General features: G+C 43.9%; 1 protein-coding gene across 2 annotated transcripts in view; it reads right to left on the bottom strand.

Annotated features, from left to right (window-relative positions):
• Positions 1 to 8,956: 8,956 nt before the first annotated feature.
• The window catches only part of MPZL1 (myelin protein zero like 1), a 58,238-nt gene continuing 48,934 nt past the window's right edge, over positions 8,957 to 18,260 (bottom strand). For both annotated transcript variants that reach the window (XM_077820384.1, XM_077820391.1), the window contains exon 6: positions 8,957 to 15,203. In XM_077820384.1, the coding sequence (XP_077676510.1) occupies positions 15,102 to 15,203 (102 nt within the window). In that variant the 3' untranslated portion in view covers positions 8,957 to 15,101. The remainder of the gene's footprint in view (positions 15,204 to 18,260) is intronic.

Below are 18,260 nucleotides of genomic sequence, written 5' to 3'. Positions count from 1 at the left end.
TACCATGCTGGAGCCAGCCATACCGCCATGCTGCCCAGCAGGAGCTCATAGCCCCACTGCCCAGAGCGTTTGTGGCAAGGCGAGCTGAAGCTGCGGTGGAGGATGGGGACAGCAGGAAAGGGGCCGGGGGCAAGCCTCCCCAACAGGGAGCTCAGGCTGGGCACGATGGTCCCATGGACCGTAGTTTGCCCACATCTAGGATAGAATATGATGACTGCTTAGCAGCAATGCTCCACTTTAGAGCAATAGGCCTAATGCAATTACTCAAACTGGAAATTGTTAAGAGTGCTGTGACTAACAGTCACCAGTTTTGTGGTAGTTCAGGACTAGCCTTAAATCATCATCTAAAAATACTGCAATGGAGAGAACCAGTCAGCTATTCTACTGTAGTCTTCAGGAAAGTACTAATGACCTGATACTACTTAGGTTCTGTGGTCTGGGAGTATCCCCTCCTAAGTCTTAGGACAACACATAACTACTTTCTCTTCCCCCCCATATTACCTATATTGGTTCTCAACTCCTATTTGTTTAAAAGCCACTACAGCTGTATGGACAGACTATAGAAAAACCCACAGCTGGCCTATGGGCTACAGCCAGCTTGGGCTGTAGCCCTGCTTCATTGCTGTGTAGATTTCTGAGCCTGGGCTCTCCACCCCACAGGGTCCTAGAGCCCAGAATCCAGCCTGAGCCCAGAAATGAAATAGCCCTGGAGCCTGAGCCACCTGTGGGTTTTTGTTAGTTGTGTAGACCTACCCTAAGTGGAGTTGGTCCGAGTGGGGTAGACAGTTACAGTAGATGGTGGTAATAGTTCAGAAAAGGCAGCTCCTACCCTCCTGCAAAGAGCAAACAAATGGAAGCTACCACATAGCAAGGTCATAACAAGGGGCAGAGACCAGGCCCTCCCAACCCCTAAATGAGATTTTTGTTTTTGAAGGGGGTGCAGCAAGGAGGAGGAGGAGAAGGAGAAGTCCATGTTGCATAGGCAAAGCCTTCTGCTATCAAAATCTAAGGAACATGTAACCATGTATTAGTAAGGGCAGGAATAGCATGTTTTTGCCATACTCTTAGTATTTGTAAATATGACAAGCATCCCCTTCCTGTTTACTCTTCCAGAGAGGGATAGTCATTGTGCCAGTCAAGACTGAATTTAACAGTTTCTCTAAATGTCAGTTTTGCCTTTAAAGAAAATGTTACAAATATACCCCGTTAGTTCTCTCCTATTGGTTCCAGAATCAATAGGTGCTTGCCTCCAGGAAGGATTTTTCTAAACTCCAGCAACTGCTCATGTAGTATATGAAAATCCATTTATGATACTTCTGCATACATCAGCACGGCTAACATTCTTGCAGTCAGAACTGTATGAGGCGGCTGCTGCTGCACAGGGCAGAGTTGTAGGCAGCTAGATAAAGGGCAATATAATCAGCCACGTGAAGAAATCAACCTCCATCTAGTGAGCAGAGGCTAGTAGAACACCTCGCCTACTTCCTGTGTTATGTGCTGGTACTGTTGCCAAGCTAGTTGCACCAAAGTCCCCTCTCAGTACAGCTGATGAGCCAGACGCTCTCATCTCAGAATTGTGAGACTCTCCTAGTCAGATGTAGACCAGTTGCAGACCCACTCTGTATCGACTATAATTATCTCAGCAGGCCTGACTTAGATTCAGTAACTGTGACCAGTAGCATATTCAGTGACTATACAGCCTTTTCCAAACAGGCTATTTATTTTTAATAGGAAGGCCAAGAATTTTAAAAAGTCCAGCTGTGGCCTACTTAGATCTTGCCTCCCCTCCCCCCATCCCTGTTAGGCAGGTAAGGCAACTTCTTTAGCCGCCCTCTGCAAAGCCTGCATCATCAAGCTGTTCAAAGGAATAGGTTCTGATCAACTCTCTCAATGATTTCTCAGTTGAGTGAGAAGGTAGAGGAGGTAATATTTTTCATTGGACCAACACTGCAGTTAATAGTTTAGAGTCCTTTAGAGCCTTGGCTCCCACCCCTGGCCAAATAAATCTTATCTTTGCTGGGTTCTAGCCAAACATAGTAGCTCATTGCTGTTCCTGGTTGTTTTTCCTGACAACTCTTTTTGATTTAACTCTAGTGTCAGACAAAACCTCCCTTACAGGTCAGCCAATCATAGCATATATAGTATTCATGAATACAGCAGCCTCACCTCCTTCACACATTGCACTGCAATTCAACTGTTGACTTAAAGCAGCTTCACCATCCATTCCAGCCCTTTCTGTGCTCCACTGCAGCTGGGGCAGGGATGGGTAGAATGGAGAACTGAATCCCGTTTTATCACTCCTTATACAGCATGCTATACCTTGATTTTGGAAATGCATTAGTTCTAGTGCACCAGAGCCTGCCCCTTCAAGGACCTCCCCCACCCTGAGGTTGCATGTATTAACAAAACACTGCTTTAGAACATATCTTAAGATGGTTTATACACAGTTACACAGGAAACAGTGGAGAGGGGGAAGGTTAAAACAGGCATAAGCTTTCGTGAACTACAGCTCACTTCATCGGATGCATACTGTGGGATCTTCTACACTTTTCACAGTATGCATCCGATGAAGTGAGCTGTAGCTCACGAAAGCTTATGCTCAAATAAATTGGTTAGTCTCTAAGGTGCCACAAGTCCTCCTTTTCTTTTTGCGAATACAGACTAACACGGCTGCTACTCTAAAACAGGCATGGTTACTCTTGCAAAAAGAAGAATAAGATGGTGGGGGAAGCTACTAAGTCTTCAAATGTGTTAACAGCTGTTATAAGGAGGACTAGTCAATTGTTCTCCATGTCCACCAAAAGCAGGACAAGTAGTCCTGCTGAGTATGGAGCAAGGAGAGACTGAATATGGAGCAAGGAGAGATTTAGGTTAGATAGTAGAAAGCTTTTCCTAACTCCAAAGGTAATTTTGAACTCAGGAATAGGCTTCAAAGGGAATTGTGGAATCTCCCTCATTGTCCAACCTGTTCTTAAACATCTGCCAGGGATGGTCTACATTTACAGCCTCAGGACAGGGGGTGGGACTTGATGACTTCTTGGGGTCCCTATCAGCCCTACATTTCTGATTTTATATTCAAACCATTTCAGAAACCTGGTTTAAAAACTCTGCTTCATCATGCTAGCTAGCGAATGTCACACATAAATGGGAAGTGACTCAGAAGGGGTGACAGTACAAACTATGAAGATTTCTTTCACTCCCCCTACTTATTTTGAAACCCCCCAGAATATAAAACCAGATAGTCACAGAGTCCTTCCTGCACATTTTCATTAACAAAAGTTACCATGGCTCCTGCATTTCATTCCCTTCTAGTTTCTCATCCTCCTGTATAATTTTCTTTAACTTCATTCTTCCCATCTCTTCTCATTCTGTATCTTTCTCCCACAATTCTGTTTTCCCTTCAGGTATGCACACATCCCCTCCCATAGCCTTTTCTCCACTTTCCCACTCCACCCTTTATGCTTGCCTAGACGCTCTAAAACCAGTTGTCCAACAGTTTCAGCCTGAGGGCTAAATATTTTTAAAAAGGCAAAGGGCCACAATCAGTAGTTTATTTCTCTAGGAGCAAGTAGAGTGTGGTAGGCACCTGTCCTGTGTGCCCCGGGGCTCCTACAACCCAGCAGAGAAGCAGGCATTGGAGCAACCACAGCTATTACTCTCTCCTCCCCCTCCTACACTGCAGATCTTGTACAACAGCAACTGCCATGCTGGAGCCGTGCAAAAGGGAAGAGACAGCAGCTGTTCAGCCTACTAGAACTGCAGAGGAAATGGGGGAATCCTCTACACCTGATTCAAATACTTCTTTAAAAAAATAATCAAAGACACAGCTCAGGGAACACATTGTTCATTTGGAATCAAGTATTAAGTTTCTCAAGTCATGGGCCAAAGGTTGGACACTACAGATCTAAACAGATTTTCAGCTGATTATTAAGCTTTATCTACAGTAGTTGACAAATTATAGCTATATATAACTACTGGCAGCAGGCTGTGTGTTGAAGCATTGTCCAAGGTACAGTACCAAATACAGCAGCATTCCTACTATAGTTGGGCTAGAAAAGAAGTTTCTAAAAGGGTTCAAACACACTGATCCCAGCCCACGACAGAGGGGGAGCTTGTTAACCCATCTTAACGTGCACTTGAAAATCAAAAGGGAATCCTACAAAAAAATGGAAACATGGACAAATTGCTAAGGAGAAGTACAAGAGGACAGCACAAGCACGTAGGAACAAAATGAGAAAGGCTAAGGCACAAGATGAGTTACACTTCGCAAGGGACACAAAAGGCAATAAGAGGAGATTCTTTAAATACATTAGAAACAAGAGAAAGACAACAAAGTGAATATCCCCTACTTAGCGGGGAAGGACAGCTAATAACTGATGAACTCAAAAAGGCAGGTGTTTAAACACCTATTTTGCTTCAGTCTTGACTAAAAAGACCAGATATTCAACGCAATATTAACAACAAGGTGAAAGGAATGCAAGCCAAAATAGGGAAAGAACATGTTAAAGAATATTTAAGTAAGTTAGATGTATTCAAGTCAGCAGGGCTTGATGAATTAATCCTAGGTACTTAAGGAGTTAGCTAAAGCAATCTTGGAACAGTTAGCTATTATTTTCAAGAACTCTTGGAGGACAGGCCAGGTCCCAGAGGACTGGAGAAATGCAAACTTTAAAAAGTGGAAACAAAGAGCAGCCAGCAAATTACAGACAAATCAGCCTAACTTTGATACCCAGAAAGATACTGGAACAAATTATTAAACAATCAATTTGTAAGCACCTAGAGCAGGGGTGACCAAACTGTGGCTCTTTTATCATTCAAGTACAGCTCATGGGGTCCTCCAGGCACCCCCAATATCCACCTACCAGACTGAGGGGGAAGCTCAGACCTCCACCTTGCAGCAGGGTGGTGTGGTAGGGGCTTCTGCCCAGCGGAGAGGGGGGTCTCAGGGCTTCAGCCATGCAGGGCGTACCTGCCAGGGTTCAGGGCTTCAGCAGGAGTGGGTTGAAACCACAACCCCGGCTCCCGGCAGATGTGCCCTGGCTCTCGAACTTCTGATGATTGTCATATGTGGCTCAGAGGGCCAGTAAGTTTGGCCACCCCTGACCTAGAGAATAATAGGGGTGTAAGAAATAGCCAGTGTGGATTTGTCAAGAACAAATCATGCCAAACCAACCTAATTTTCTTCTACAGGTTACTGATCTAGTGGATAGGGGGAAGCAGTAAACATGATGTACCTTGATTTTAGTAAACCATTTGACAGTCCCACATGACATTCTCAAAAGCAAACTAGGGAAACACCGTCTATATGAAAATACTATAAGGTGGGTGCACAACTGGTTGAAAGACTATACTTGGAGTAGTTTGCTATCAAACTGGAGGGGCATATCTAGTGCAGTACTACAGATGTCAGTCCTGGGTCTGGTACTATTCAATATTTTCATTAATGACTTGGATAAAGGAGTAGAGAGTATGCTTATAAAACTTTCAGATGACACCAAGCTGGGAGAGATTTCAAGCATTTTGGAGGACAGGATTAGAATTCAAAATGACCTTGACAAATTGGAGAATTGATCTGAATTCAACAAGATAAAATTCAATAACGACAAGTGCAAAGTACTTCACTTAAAAAGGAAAAATCAAATGCGCAACTACAAAATTATTATCCATCATACACTAGGGGGTAGTACTGCTGAAAAGGATATATTGGTTATAACAGATTACAAATTGAATACGAATCAACAATGTGATGCAGCTGCAAAAAAGCATTCTGAGGGGTATTAACAGTAGTGTTGTATGTGAGAGACAGAAGGTAGCTGTCTGCTCTACTCAGCACTGATGGGACCTCAGCTGGAATACTGTGTCCAATTCTGTACTTTAAGAAAGATGTAGAGACAAATTGGAGAGACCTGACCTATTAAAAAAAGCAGTCTTGAGGGGAGAAGGGGCTAAGGGGGGGACCTGATAACCTTCAAATATGTTAAGGGTTGTTACAAAGAGGATGCTTATCATACAGCATTTTTAGCTTTAATAGATCAGTGAGATGCTGCAGTAGGTTCTTCCCATCCCCTTTGTCTTCTAGTTACAAAGAGGATGGTCATCAATTATTCTCCAGGTCTACTGAAGATAGGATAAGTTCTAACAGGCTTAATCTGCAATAAAGGAGATTTAGATTACATATTAGGAAAAACTTCAGTACAGACATTAAGTATTCTCAAATATTCAAAAGATTCCTACAGTTTTCAGCCAATTTTAGGGAGGAAGGTGGGAGAAGTATTTGTCTTTACTTTTTGAGCCTTTAGAAGTTTATATCGCCAGGTTTTCCTCCACAACTACAGGGGCTACAAATATATTTTAAAGTGAGATACAGGACCTTGGGAGTTGGGGCTTTAAGGAAAAAAGTCAGTATCAAGTAATATGATCACATCCCTTGAGTTGGCAATATGGCATTTTTAGCTTTAGTAGATCAGCAAGATGCTGCGGGAGGTTCTTCCCACCCCTTGTGTTATAGTTCTGCTAAAATTAAGGAAGGGCAAACATATGATTAGCCCTAACACAACTGAAGAGCCCCAGTAGGTTGCAGGCTACCGTGTTTAAGCAGTGTTCGCTGGCCATATTGTGACCTAGGTTAAAACACAGATACCGATAATAGCTTCAAATGTGTTAGCCTGCCTCTAATGGCATGTCTACACTTGAGCTGGAGGTGTAATTTCCAGCTTGGGTAGATGTACCCATGCTAACCAATCAAGCTAGTGCACTAAAATGGTGGAAGGATGAACTAGTCACCTCCAGTAGGTACCTAAGGTCTCTGAGAGGATCATATTTGGGGCAGTTAGCCCGGCCCACTGCTCAGACCACTGCAGCTACACTTCTATGTCTAGTACACTAGCTCAATCAGAACTGGCATGGATATGTCTACCCAAGTTGGAAATTACACCTCCAACATAACAATTTAAAGGACTTCAGGTGTTAAGCTAACAATTGAAACACTCCCTTTTTGCCCATCAAGACAAGGCTCCGATCACTTTCCACCTCTGATTATTGCTGAACCATCCTTCCCACAGACATTTCACTGACATTCAACTGTATCTCTGGAGAGACACTTTTTACTTTCAAAATGAGCTAGATTTGCTCCAGCTGTCTACTGTTTCCAGTTACAAGCTGAAGTGTGACCATCATTGCACTGTGTTTTCAGGAAAAGAATGGAAATGGTTCCAGCAAAATAAACCGTTTGCCAAATGTAGTGCCTCCCTCTTGGTTACGGTTGTGAGGTTTCCTTTAGGAATGTGGGGGAACGAGAAGATCCTTCAGTCCCACCTCTGAATACTTTTAGTACAGAATTTAGAAACAGACTAAGGTAGGATGGGGGACGTTTGTTGGAGCCTCTTAAAAATATTAGCAGCACGTCACTAGAAAGTTATAATGATAATTCAACACTTTGCCCTTCTATAACACCTTCCATTTCAAGATCTCAAAGCTTTCAAGTAAGCCCCTAACATGTCTGAAATACAGTGATCACCCTTAAGAAGTCAGCATTTGCAAGTTTCTGGTATCTGAGATGCCAGCCATTCCCTGAAGATGGGATAGAAAACAGCAGCTGTTAAAAAACTTACAAAAAATTGACAAACGATCAAACTGTGATAATACAAAGTGCCCAAGACAAGATAATCTTAGCCACAAGAAATTTTGTCAGAAAAGACATGATTCACTAGGAAACCCAGAGGGGTTTTTAAAATATCCCTTTCCTCCCATATAGTGGCATGGTGAAGGCATCTGCCATGGGTTAGTGGCTACATGCTTTGAGTAGATGAACTGAGGTACAGAGGCTATGTGGCCTTGAGCAAGTGACTTGATGACAGCCAAAACAGAACCCTGATCTCCTGATTCAGTCTCCTCCTTTAACCACATCCCTTCCTCAATATACACAGCGCCTTTCATCCCAAGTACTTTACAAACTATAAGTACACGGCAATCCCCATCCCTGAAATATAGCCAGCACAGGTAAGGTGGGAGGATACACAACCTACTCTCAATGGCTAAGGAAAGTGGACAAACCCCTACTCTTAATGAGGGCCACAGAACTTTAAGCAGAAACCTAAAAAATTCTAGGTCCTGGTTATGCCCATCCACAGTGAATTAGACGGAAGGCTTTTGATCATGGCCTCATGTAACAGGTGATCAGCAGTCAATGGCTCACTCCTCAGGGCATAGTTTCAAAAGGTTTTGCATAACCAGAGGAAAGGAATTAGTATTCACCTAGATATTCCCTAGGAAAAAGCACTTAACACTTTGTTACCACCATGGCATAAATCATTCATTTAATACAATGTATCTCAAAAGACATTTCGTTCAGTAAGGTCTCCCAAGGATATGGCAGGAAGTTGCCATCTCTGTCACAAATATCTCTGGTCAGATCTTTAAGCAGACCAATAGATCTGTTTTGCCAAGTGCAACAATTACTGTTTGTTCAGTGGCAGGTTAGGGAAAGCATTTTCTCTTCCAACAGGAAGCCTTTGTCTAACAGGATTGGTCTAGATACTTTTCAAGACTGATGAAAACAGCATTCTGCAAAGGCAGCTTCACAGTGCGGTGGGTTAGTGACACAGGGAACTGGAAGACCCCTCCCCTGGGTTCTTATTCTCAACTCTGCTACTGACTTGCTGAGAAGCCTTGGACAAGCCTCTTTACCCTTTCCTGCAGCTCCACAGGTCGATAAGGGAAATAACCTCACTTACCTGCCTCACAGGGGAATTGTGCAGCTTACATGCCAAGATCCCCCAGTGAAAGGTTCTCCAGCCATGCAGTATTTGGATATTGGTGGCTTGTGTCAGATGAGTGGAAAATGTCATCTTTGTGTTGTCTCTAAGGTGCAAGGGAGGAGGCTTGTGTATTCCAGTCTCCCCTCCCCTATCCCATCCCCAACCAGATATGACTTGTGCAACAGACCACAACAGACCAGTAATGGAAAAAAGTGTATTAAAATAGTCACAAGATTACAATAGAAAACATTAAAATCAGTCAAGAAAAATTACAGTATGATTTTAGTATCCAAATCAAAAGAATCTGTCCAAGCAGAGCACAAAGCACAGTTGCTATCCCCGGCTCTCCATACCCTTAACTTTATAGAGTGAGGCCACGCAGTATACACCTGGCTCCCTCCCACAATAATTATACACCCATTTTATAGGTGTTTGTCCTGCTTCCTCCACCCCCAAAACCAGGCAGGATCCTGGTGCGCTATCCTCTTAGTGAGGAGTGGGCTTTACTCCCCCGTTTAGGAAGATACAGGAAGAAGATATGCAGGAATAAGAACCAAAAGCTCCTGTCTCCCTGTCAAAGTCTCTCTAATACTCCATGTTGTGGCTGCTTTGGGGAGGGGCGGGAGACCAGACTGCACAGCATATTCACCCCAGAAGGCAAGAAACTTTATTCAACTTAAATTCCAGTTTTAGAAAGTGCAGAAATACCTTAAAAATAAAAGGGATTGCTTGTGTTTGAGGAGAAGGAGGAGGGAGGTCTTTAAAAAAATAGAAAAACAAACCAAAAACAAAAAAACAACCCACACAATGGAATAAAGTCTGAGCAAAGTAGTTTATGATTTAGGGATCTCCATCACTTAGTCCTGCCTCAGACCGGGGGCTGGACTTGATGACTACTTGAGGTCCCTTCCAGCCCAGCATTTCTATGATTCGATGCATTCTGGTGGCCTTTATCATACAATGTGCCAAGACCTAGATGCTGGTATGATGGGAAAATGACTGCAACCCCAGCCATGTCAGATACTTCCCCAGATCTCTGACCACAGATTCATTTTCAAGAGGGAAAAATACTCCTCGAACCCCCCCCCCCATAAACATAAGAGAAAAATCCTGGTTTTAAAGGTCCTAGACAGATACGAGAATAATGTAAACGCCAAGCAAGGTTTAAAACAGGTTCCGGGGCATTATGTTTGAGATCATATGGTTCTTCACCCCACCACCTCAAAAGTCCGCTCTCTAGGGAAATGAAGCCTTTAAGTTTCATGTACACACACACACTTACCCAAACAACTCTGGAATTTTAAAAGACAAATAAAAAGCCTAATTCCAGTTTCTCTAATCATAAACTGAAATGCCAGTAGAACTCTGCAAAACACAGAGTACTCCAGGCATAGACTAGGCCTTACGCACCAACAGGGATCACTGTTACTGTGGGAAGGCTCTCAACGTAACAGCTCCTCCAAACACAACCTAAAATACCCTTGTCCTACCCCCTCAACCCTGGGTTATCTGCCCTGGAGAACTGCAGTCAAACACTGACCTACGCATGGAAAGGGGTGGTGGAGATAAGATGTGGAGAAGAATACAGCTGCCAATTCATTCACTAGACACTCGAGTTAGCAAGTAGCAACACCAGCACTCTGGATGCTGCTCCTATATGCTCATTTGCTGGCAGGCAACTAAGGGTTAAAAGGCCTGAGTTGTTGAAATAGAATTTTGCTGCTTTGCCAGCTTTTCAGTTCTAGTGAGGAGGAGCAGCAGCATGTTTTCTGAGGGGAAAGACAAGCAAAACAGAAGTGATAGCATCCAAGCCTTGCTCTCAAAAAGGTGCCAGTTCCTGTAGCAGACAGAGCCGAGGCGGCAATCCCAAAGGGTATGTGTCTTTGTCTGCAGTGAGTACAAGGTCGGTTATAGTCGGAGAAGGAGTTCTCCTGACAAGTAGAAAATTGTATGTGGTACCGACTCTAGTTTCTGTGCTGTGAGGTATTATGCCCTGAGCGGTAAAGACAAAATTTATAAAGAATTGGCCATGCTGGATACAATGTAATTCCCATGGAACTCACCTCAGCTCGTTATTTAAGAGTTGCCTCCATTATAACAGCCCTTGGGACAACACAGCTGTCTTAGCCTTGGTCTACACGTAGGGCATGTCTACAGTATGGGTGCTACAGCGGCACAGCTCCAGTGCCTTAGTGTAGATGCTTCCTACATCGACAGAAGACGAACTGCACCTACGGCGGGAGTTAGGTTGGCTTAACTACAGCATTCAGGGCGATTAATTTTTCACACCTCTGGTCAATGCAGTTAGGTCAATCTACATCTGAAGTGCAGACCAGGACTTAAAAGTTGGGTCGACCCAGCTATGTCAGTCAGGGATGCGAAAAAAAACACACCCCATCCAACAAAGCTAAGCTGACCTAACCCCCACCGTTGAGACAGCTACATTGACAAATCAATGCTTTCATCGTTGGGGGAGGTGGTGTTTCTACTCCAGCAGAAAAACCCCTTCTATCATCGTAGGCTGTGCTTCCACTACAAGGTCATGCTGGCATAGCTCTGCGGTTGTAGCTCTGCTGGTACAGTCTCCATAGTGTAGACAAGCCCTGAGTAACTGACTGCCATACAGAAAGGGGCGGTGGGGAGGAGAAGAATGCAGCCAATTCATTCAGTTTTACAGCTTTCAAAATGGGCTAATAGGATCAGACCATAACCTGGAATTTCACTATAGCTTCATTCAAGGTACGGCTACACTTTAATCACTACAGTGGCACAGCTGCATCTGCACTGCTGTAGCGCTTCAGGATAAACACTCGGTTCTCCCATCAGCATAGGTCATTCACCTCCCTAAGTAGTGGTATCTAGGTCAATGGAAGAATTCTGTCTACACCGAGGAGGGTTAGGTCAGCATAGCTACATCTCACAGGGGGGTGGATTTTTCACACCCCTGAGAGATGTAGCTATGCCATGGTAAATTCCCAGTGTAGAGCAACCCCCAGGTTATATTTCTTTACATGGGAAGGGAAGGGACAGGGAGGTTTTGAGCTGTAACACTTCTGCACCAGCTTGGCAGAATTCTATTTTTTATTCTTTATCATTTTGATGGACAATATCCATGCTTATTTTTAAGCATCTTTTTCAATTTTTATCAATTTAAATTTTCAAAGTTGCGCACAATTATGGGTTTTAAGCATTTTTTCAGTGTAAACTTTCACAGTTGTGGGAAATTGAGGGATCAGACAATTATTTAATGACAGTAGATGTTGAGATTTAAAAGGTTAAAGCATTATAACCATAGCACACAAACTGTCAACATCGTATGTCAAAATATACAAAGTATATAGCCTTAAATCAAACCAATAAGTTCTCAAGCAGCATTTTTCTTACTTTGCCTACCTCTAAATTTCAATTATCGATAGAAATATTTATGCGTCAGTTTGTGCATGTACAGTGAAATCAACGTTTTGACATTTACCAATAAAAATCTAATCCTTCCAAGCCTAGTCACAAAGTATTAACTGCTAGCCTCATCCCCATTTCAGTTTTTACATCTGTTTTACCCTGAAAGGGATTCTGCTTATCCCTGAGCTGTGCTACAAGCCTGCCTTCTCCTACTTAGCACTAGGCATTCATCAGAAGTAGTCCTACACAGCACAAACCTCAGCAGGGCCAGAGATGGACAAGGGCAGCAAACCTGGAGGAATTTTAAAAGCCCTTTAAATTTTGCATTTCCTTTTAACTGACAAAGACCTGGGTTAGTGGCAGGGAATCAAGAGGAAACTGCATGCTCCATTGGCTAAAAGTATAGGGTTAAAACTGATCAGGTCTCTGGTCTGATCTCATTAGCCACAAGGCAATCATGAATTCCTCTGAACTGAGTGAAACTTGAAGACAACACACTCAGGACATGACTACACTTGCAGATGTAGAGCACTGGGAGTTAAACCAGCCCTCAGAGACAGCAGCAGGGAAAATGCTGCCATGTGTTCACACCGTCAGCTGCAAGCGCAGTGGCGTGGCCACATTAGCAGCTCTTACAACGCCACAAAGAGCAGTGCATTGTGGTAGCTATCCCAGCATGCAAGTGGCTGCAACGTGCTTTTCAAATGGGGGGAGAGGGAGTGGAGTGTGACAGGAAGTGTGTTGTGTGTATGTGGGGGGAGAGTGGGTTTTGGGGGGGCTGAGAGCATGTCAGCATGCTGTCTTGTAAGTTCAGACAGCAGCAGACCCCCTTCCCCACAACTGCAGCATTCCACAGTAATGATTTGCTTTGTTCCGGACCAGATAAGCATGCTGGCTGTCAGAAACAGAGCTTTGAAAGGGGATATCCACATAGCCGCAGCTGATTCCAAAACAATGAGAAGAGTGGCCACTTGACTTCAGAGGATGAAGTTTCCAGAGGCCAATTTCCAGAGGCCAATCACAGCACAGTAATGCAACAGCTCGTTCACACTGATACCTGGGCATTTCAGCCAGGACGCAGCAAGCTTTCCACTTCTTGTGGAGGTGGATTACCAGAAGCGCTCCAGCTGCAGAGTCCAGGCGCTCTACATGCCTGGCCAGTGTGGACGCGTCAGGAGTTAGAGCGCCCAGGGCTGCTTTAATGTGCTCTAACTTGACAGTGTAGCCAAGCCCTCAGTCAGAATCAATCCACTTCCATTAACACAGGTTACTGTTCCTGATAAACAAGCTTCAAAGTTAAAGCAAGTCAAGGGAGAGTAAGTTCTTAATAGTTTCAGTCCCATATTGCATCAAGTCTTTCTGGCTACAGCTTTAAGACAGCCACATCATAGAAGCTGTCTATTCCAGCCATGGAATGTTGGTTATGTTCCCATAAATCCAAAAGCTCACCATCCTTACTCAGGCTCAGACAAGATCTCAGGTCATGATGCCTGCAATTCACTACACACAAGAGGCAGCTTGTTTCCTTCCAGAAGGACGCAACGAACCTTTGGAAATATAAGCAAGGGAAGAACAAAGAGGATCTAAAACCTTGAAATGAATCTCTCCAGTGTGGGTCCAGCTCACATGCCTTCAACTAGACTAAACAGGTCACAGGGGAGATTCCCAAAGAAGCAAGCTAGCCACAATGTCAGTGATATAGGTGGGGCTGCATGCTTCCTGCATTACTCAATTTTTCCTGTTTTAGCAGATCACAGGAGATGGGACTTTAGTAAGAGTCAGTGACAGTGGAACCAAGGATGGCCCTGTCCTCTTATAGCAGCAGGCTTGTGATGGTCCCATTCATCACGGTTCCCCCCCTTACTCTAAACTAGCTTCAGGGAAAGACAGTATAGGCAGATTATTGCAAGTAAAGTTTTATCACTTTTCCTTTTCCACAAAGTGCAATGTCATCTCTCTCCAGAAGAGCCCCTGCTTCCTGCTACAAGTGGACAAACGACCCAGCAGGTTTCACTGGAAGCAGGCTGTCCCAGGGAAGGGCACATCAGGATTTAACTGAAGCAAGTTACCCAGATATGAAGCTTCCTAGATGCCCCCTTTGCTTACTTATGAAAAGTTGGGTTTTATTATCACTGCACAAACCCCACTGGGCCAACACAGTCCCTGTGTTCTAAGGGACTGGCTTTAAGCTCTAACAATACATGGGCTCAATACAGGAGTAACTATATGAAATTCTATGGCCTGTGATATACAGGAGGTCAGACTAGATGAGCTAATAATGGTCCCTTCTGGCCATAAAATCTATTAATCTATGAGCAATGTCACCGTTATAGAAATGTAAAGTTCTCACATATTTAAAGGGGTGAAGGGTAGACATTTTAAATGGCTAAATTTACCAGACCCTTTATAGCTTAGCTCTTCCTTCTCCCATGCAGATGGGGAGGGTTTTTCTGAGCAAAGAGGTCTAATTGTATAAGTAAGATGAGGTGGCAGTCAATTTGTATAGATTGGAGAAGAGGAAATATCCTACAGAAACTACCTTCCTCATATCCATCCCTTCAAAAAAGGAAAACCCTGTTGAAAAACAATCAGGTAAATCTAGAATCCCCTAGCACCTTCCAGTTTCTCCATTAATGATTGAGACAAAAAATACTTAAAAATTGCCATGTTATGCATTTTCACTTTTTCTCCCCTTATCCTAGATACAAAAAAACAATATTGGCCATTTATAAGCAGAATTCTTACTGCATCTCAACATGCAACACTGGTCTCACTTCTGTACGATTAAATAGACTATTTACACACAACACATATATATCTCTCTGTATTCACATGCATTGGTCCTAGCCTAGGCATCAAAGGCCACATGTGAGTTCTCTGGGTCACATTTGATTCAAGCCATTCCAGTTTGAATTTTTGTTTTGCTTTGGATATGGTGGGATCTCCTCAGTTCTTCCGAATGTCAGCATAAACCACGGATTCTGACTTGTTAATCTTGTCGCTGTGTCGCCCGCCGGAGTGATCTAATTGCGCATAAATGACTGGGCCCTGAGGACAGAGAGACAAAACACAGAATCAGTGCTTTTAAGAAAGCGCTGCACTTCCCTCTCCCTGCTGCAGGGTCTCCTGTGAGAATACAGAGACAGCAAATGCACAGTCTCTGATAGCTAGTGAAATCCCAAAGCAAGTGGACTGAGCCTTCACCTATACAAGAAATCTGGTGTGTCACCTTACTTGCAACCCCAGTGTACCATGCAGCATAGGGGCTCATTTTAACTGGATTGGCTGGCGTGTGAAGAATGCAAGGAAGGATCCACAGTTCTGAAATGTAACAGAGTTTCCTCAACAGACACAGAAAGCTATGATGAAGATAGGTAGCTCAGTCAGATGCAAGCTAGGGTTTAATTTTTTAAGCACCAGACTGTGCTACAGATTGCCATTAAGTGATAGAGTTCACTTTATGCACTATAACTGCAGACCTTCAAATCCTCAGTACAACTTCTCTTTTGGAACACTGGAAGATCAGTTCCGCAAGTAGAGTGAATGAGTTCTAGCCTGCAGCCACAGTGTGATATGATGTAGTCACTATTCACCAGTTAAGTAAGCAACCGGATCAATCCTATGATAAAGTGACAAGGACCACTTAAATGCTGCAGCTAGTGATGACTCAGTAGTTGGTGCACCTCCCTCAGTACTGACCCAGTACCTTAGCTTGGTTTTAAAACAGAAGATCTGACCATGGGGGTCATCAAGGCTTCCCTGGCCCTTGAGTAGCAATATCAGGCCTTGTGCAGGTCCTCAAATTGTGTTCTGGCCAAAACATCTCATCTCATTCTCTTGCGGTTTTAAATAGATTTAGTATTCTCCGTGACCTAACCTGTTCTGCTAAACTACTATCGTGTTCAGACAGCTGCACTTCAGTGATCAATGAGGGAATCCTCATACGTAGTTTGTGGTTCACGCCAAAGAACTTGACAGACACTGCCAAACAATTTTGTTTCAGTGCCCCAGAGAGCAGCAATGCACATGAAGCTTCAGAACAGAGGTACTGAATGCTCTGCTGAAACCCATAGGTTCACCACGAACATCTGTGCTTCCTGAAACACAACCTGCAGGAATGTGAAGTGCAGAGTGGGATGGGGTTGGGACTGGAGTGCTCCATATCCCAAAAGCAGGTATCTGAGAAGCAGGCGAAAGGGTGGGAAATTGAATTCAGCAAAACTACTTCTCTACAGTGCTAGGATATTGCACTTTCTGAGTGAGTTAGATACAAGCAGGGGCGTCATTTCAGAAAATTTAAAGGGGAAGGGAGGGAAGTTGAATCAGCATAAAAACTTTATATGTGATTATATTATAGCCTACAAAGTTGGGGGAGGGGGCAAAAAGTGGAGCAGAGACCCACTTGGAAAGCCTGGGGGAGCAAGCAAAGGTATGGGGAGGAAACTGCCCCCCCCACCAGATAGCAAATGAGGCCCCTGGATACAAGGCTGAGGATGGTACAGTCACCTGAGAAGTGGTCTCAGCACAACAGAGTTTGCACTATCAGAGTGCACCTGCGCTACAGAGACTATACCAGCAGAGCTACGCCACCACAGCTACACAGCTATAACCCTGAAGCGTAGACAAAGCCTAAACCAACTGAAGAGGTTTTCCAGTGTAGGAACACCGCCTCCTTGAATAATGGTGACTTTGTCGACAGAAGCAACAATAGTTGCATCTACACCACAGGCAGGTCAACATAGCTATGTCGGTCAGGGGGTGGATTTTTCAGACCTCGACTGACTTAGCTATGTCAACCTCACTTTTAAGCACAGACCAGGCCTCAGTCACACTTCCAGTCCTAATGAGAACTAAGAGGAAGTGACTGACTTTGCCCCACTGGGAAAAAAATTTATGTCACTAAGGCTATGTCTACACTTGCCATTTAAAGGGCAAAAAGTCCCTTTTTTGCGCTAAAACCAAGTGTCTACACTTGTTAATAACTTTTTGCGGTGAAACTCAGAAGTTTTACTGCAAAAAGAAAACCAAACTTCATGAGAGGCATACAGCTCTTTCTGCTGTTCTTTTTGCACTGTTGTGAAAGTGAAGACACGTTCTACCTGTGTAAACACCTTTTGGGCTCTGGAGGATGTCCCACAGTTCCAAAAGCGACCACTCTGGCCAGCATCTCCGCTGCTCTGACACCAGGTAAAGGGGTCAGACAGCTACAACGACTGCAATGGGGATATGCTCCTAGATTCCTTAAAAAGATGCTAAATAAATGTTCTACAACTTTAAGCTCCAGCTCTAAATTAAGTATTTGACTGAATAACACATTACAGACAAAATAGTTTCTGTAAGTGTCTGATGCACCTGTGTACTGGCTGTTTGTGCATCTTCATGTAGTATTACGTATTAATCATTAGTGAAATACTATTTGGTTTTGATCTGTAGAGCCAAATTAAAAACATGTCTCAGGGGAGAAGAACTGAGGCTATGTCTACACAAGAGAGCTTACAACAGTGCAATAGTACAGATGCAGCTGTGCCACTGTAAGATCTCTCGTGTAGCCACTCTATGCTCACAGGAGAGAGCTCTCCCATTGACATAATTAATCCACCCACAACAAGCAACGGTAGTTATGTCAGCAGGACAAGCTCTCCTGCCAACATATCGCTGTGCACACTAGCGCTTATGCCAATGTAATTTATGTCGCTTGGGGGGAGGGGGGGGTGGAATAGTCACACCCCTGAGCGACATAAATTTTGCAGATATAAGTGGTGGTGTAGACTTAGCCTGAGTGTGTGTGTGAAGTTGCAAGCAAGTTTTAGAGCCAATGCTGCTTCTGCATGACCAGAAAAGAGTTTGCAAACCCAGGATACAGGAGCTCAGTATTCAAAGGTGCTGACTATTCACTGTATTTGGCATAGTTCTCTAACAGAAGGTATTTGCCTTCTAATTTGCCTGTCAAATATGTTGGAATCCAGACCACCAGGTAGGCTGGAGGATTCCCCCCCATCTTCCCCCATTGATAGAGGTGGGAGGGGGGAGGGGAGAGAGAGAGCGCGCGCACGCGTGAGCACTCCATCTATTAGCCCTAGATGATCAGGGATACAATGCCATGCT

Source organism: Eretmochelys imbricata, chromosome 1 (genome assembly GCF_965152235.1).
Source record: "Eretmochelys imbricata isolate rEreImb1 chromosome 1, rEreImb1.hap1, whole genome shotgun sequence".
NCBI lineage: Eukaryota > Metazoa > Chordata > Testudines > Cheloniidae > Eretmochelys > Eretmochelys imbricata.
Note: the sequence above shows the minus strand (reverse complement) of the source record. Positions and strands in the feature narration are given on the sequence as shown.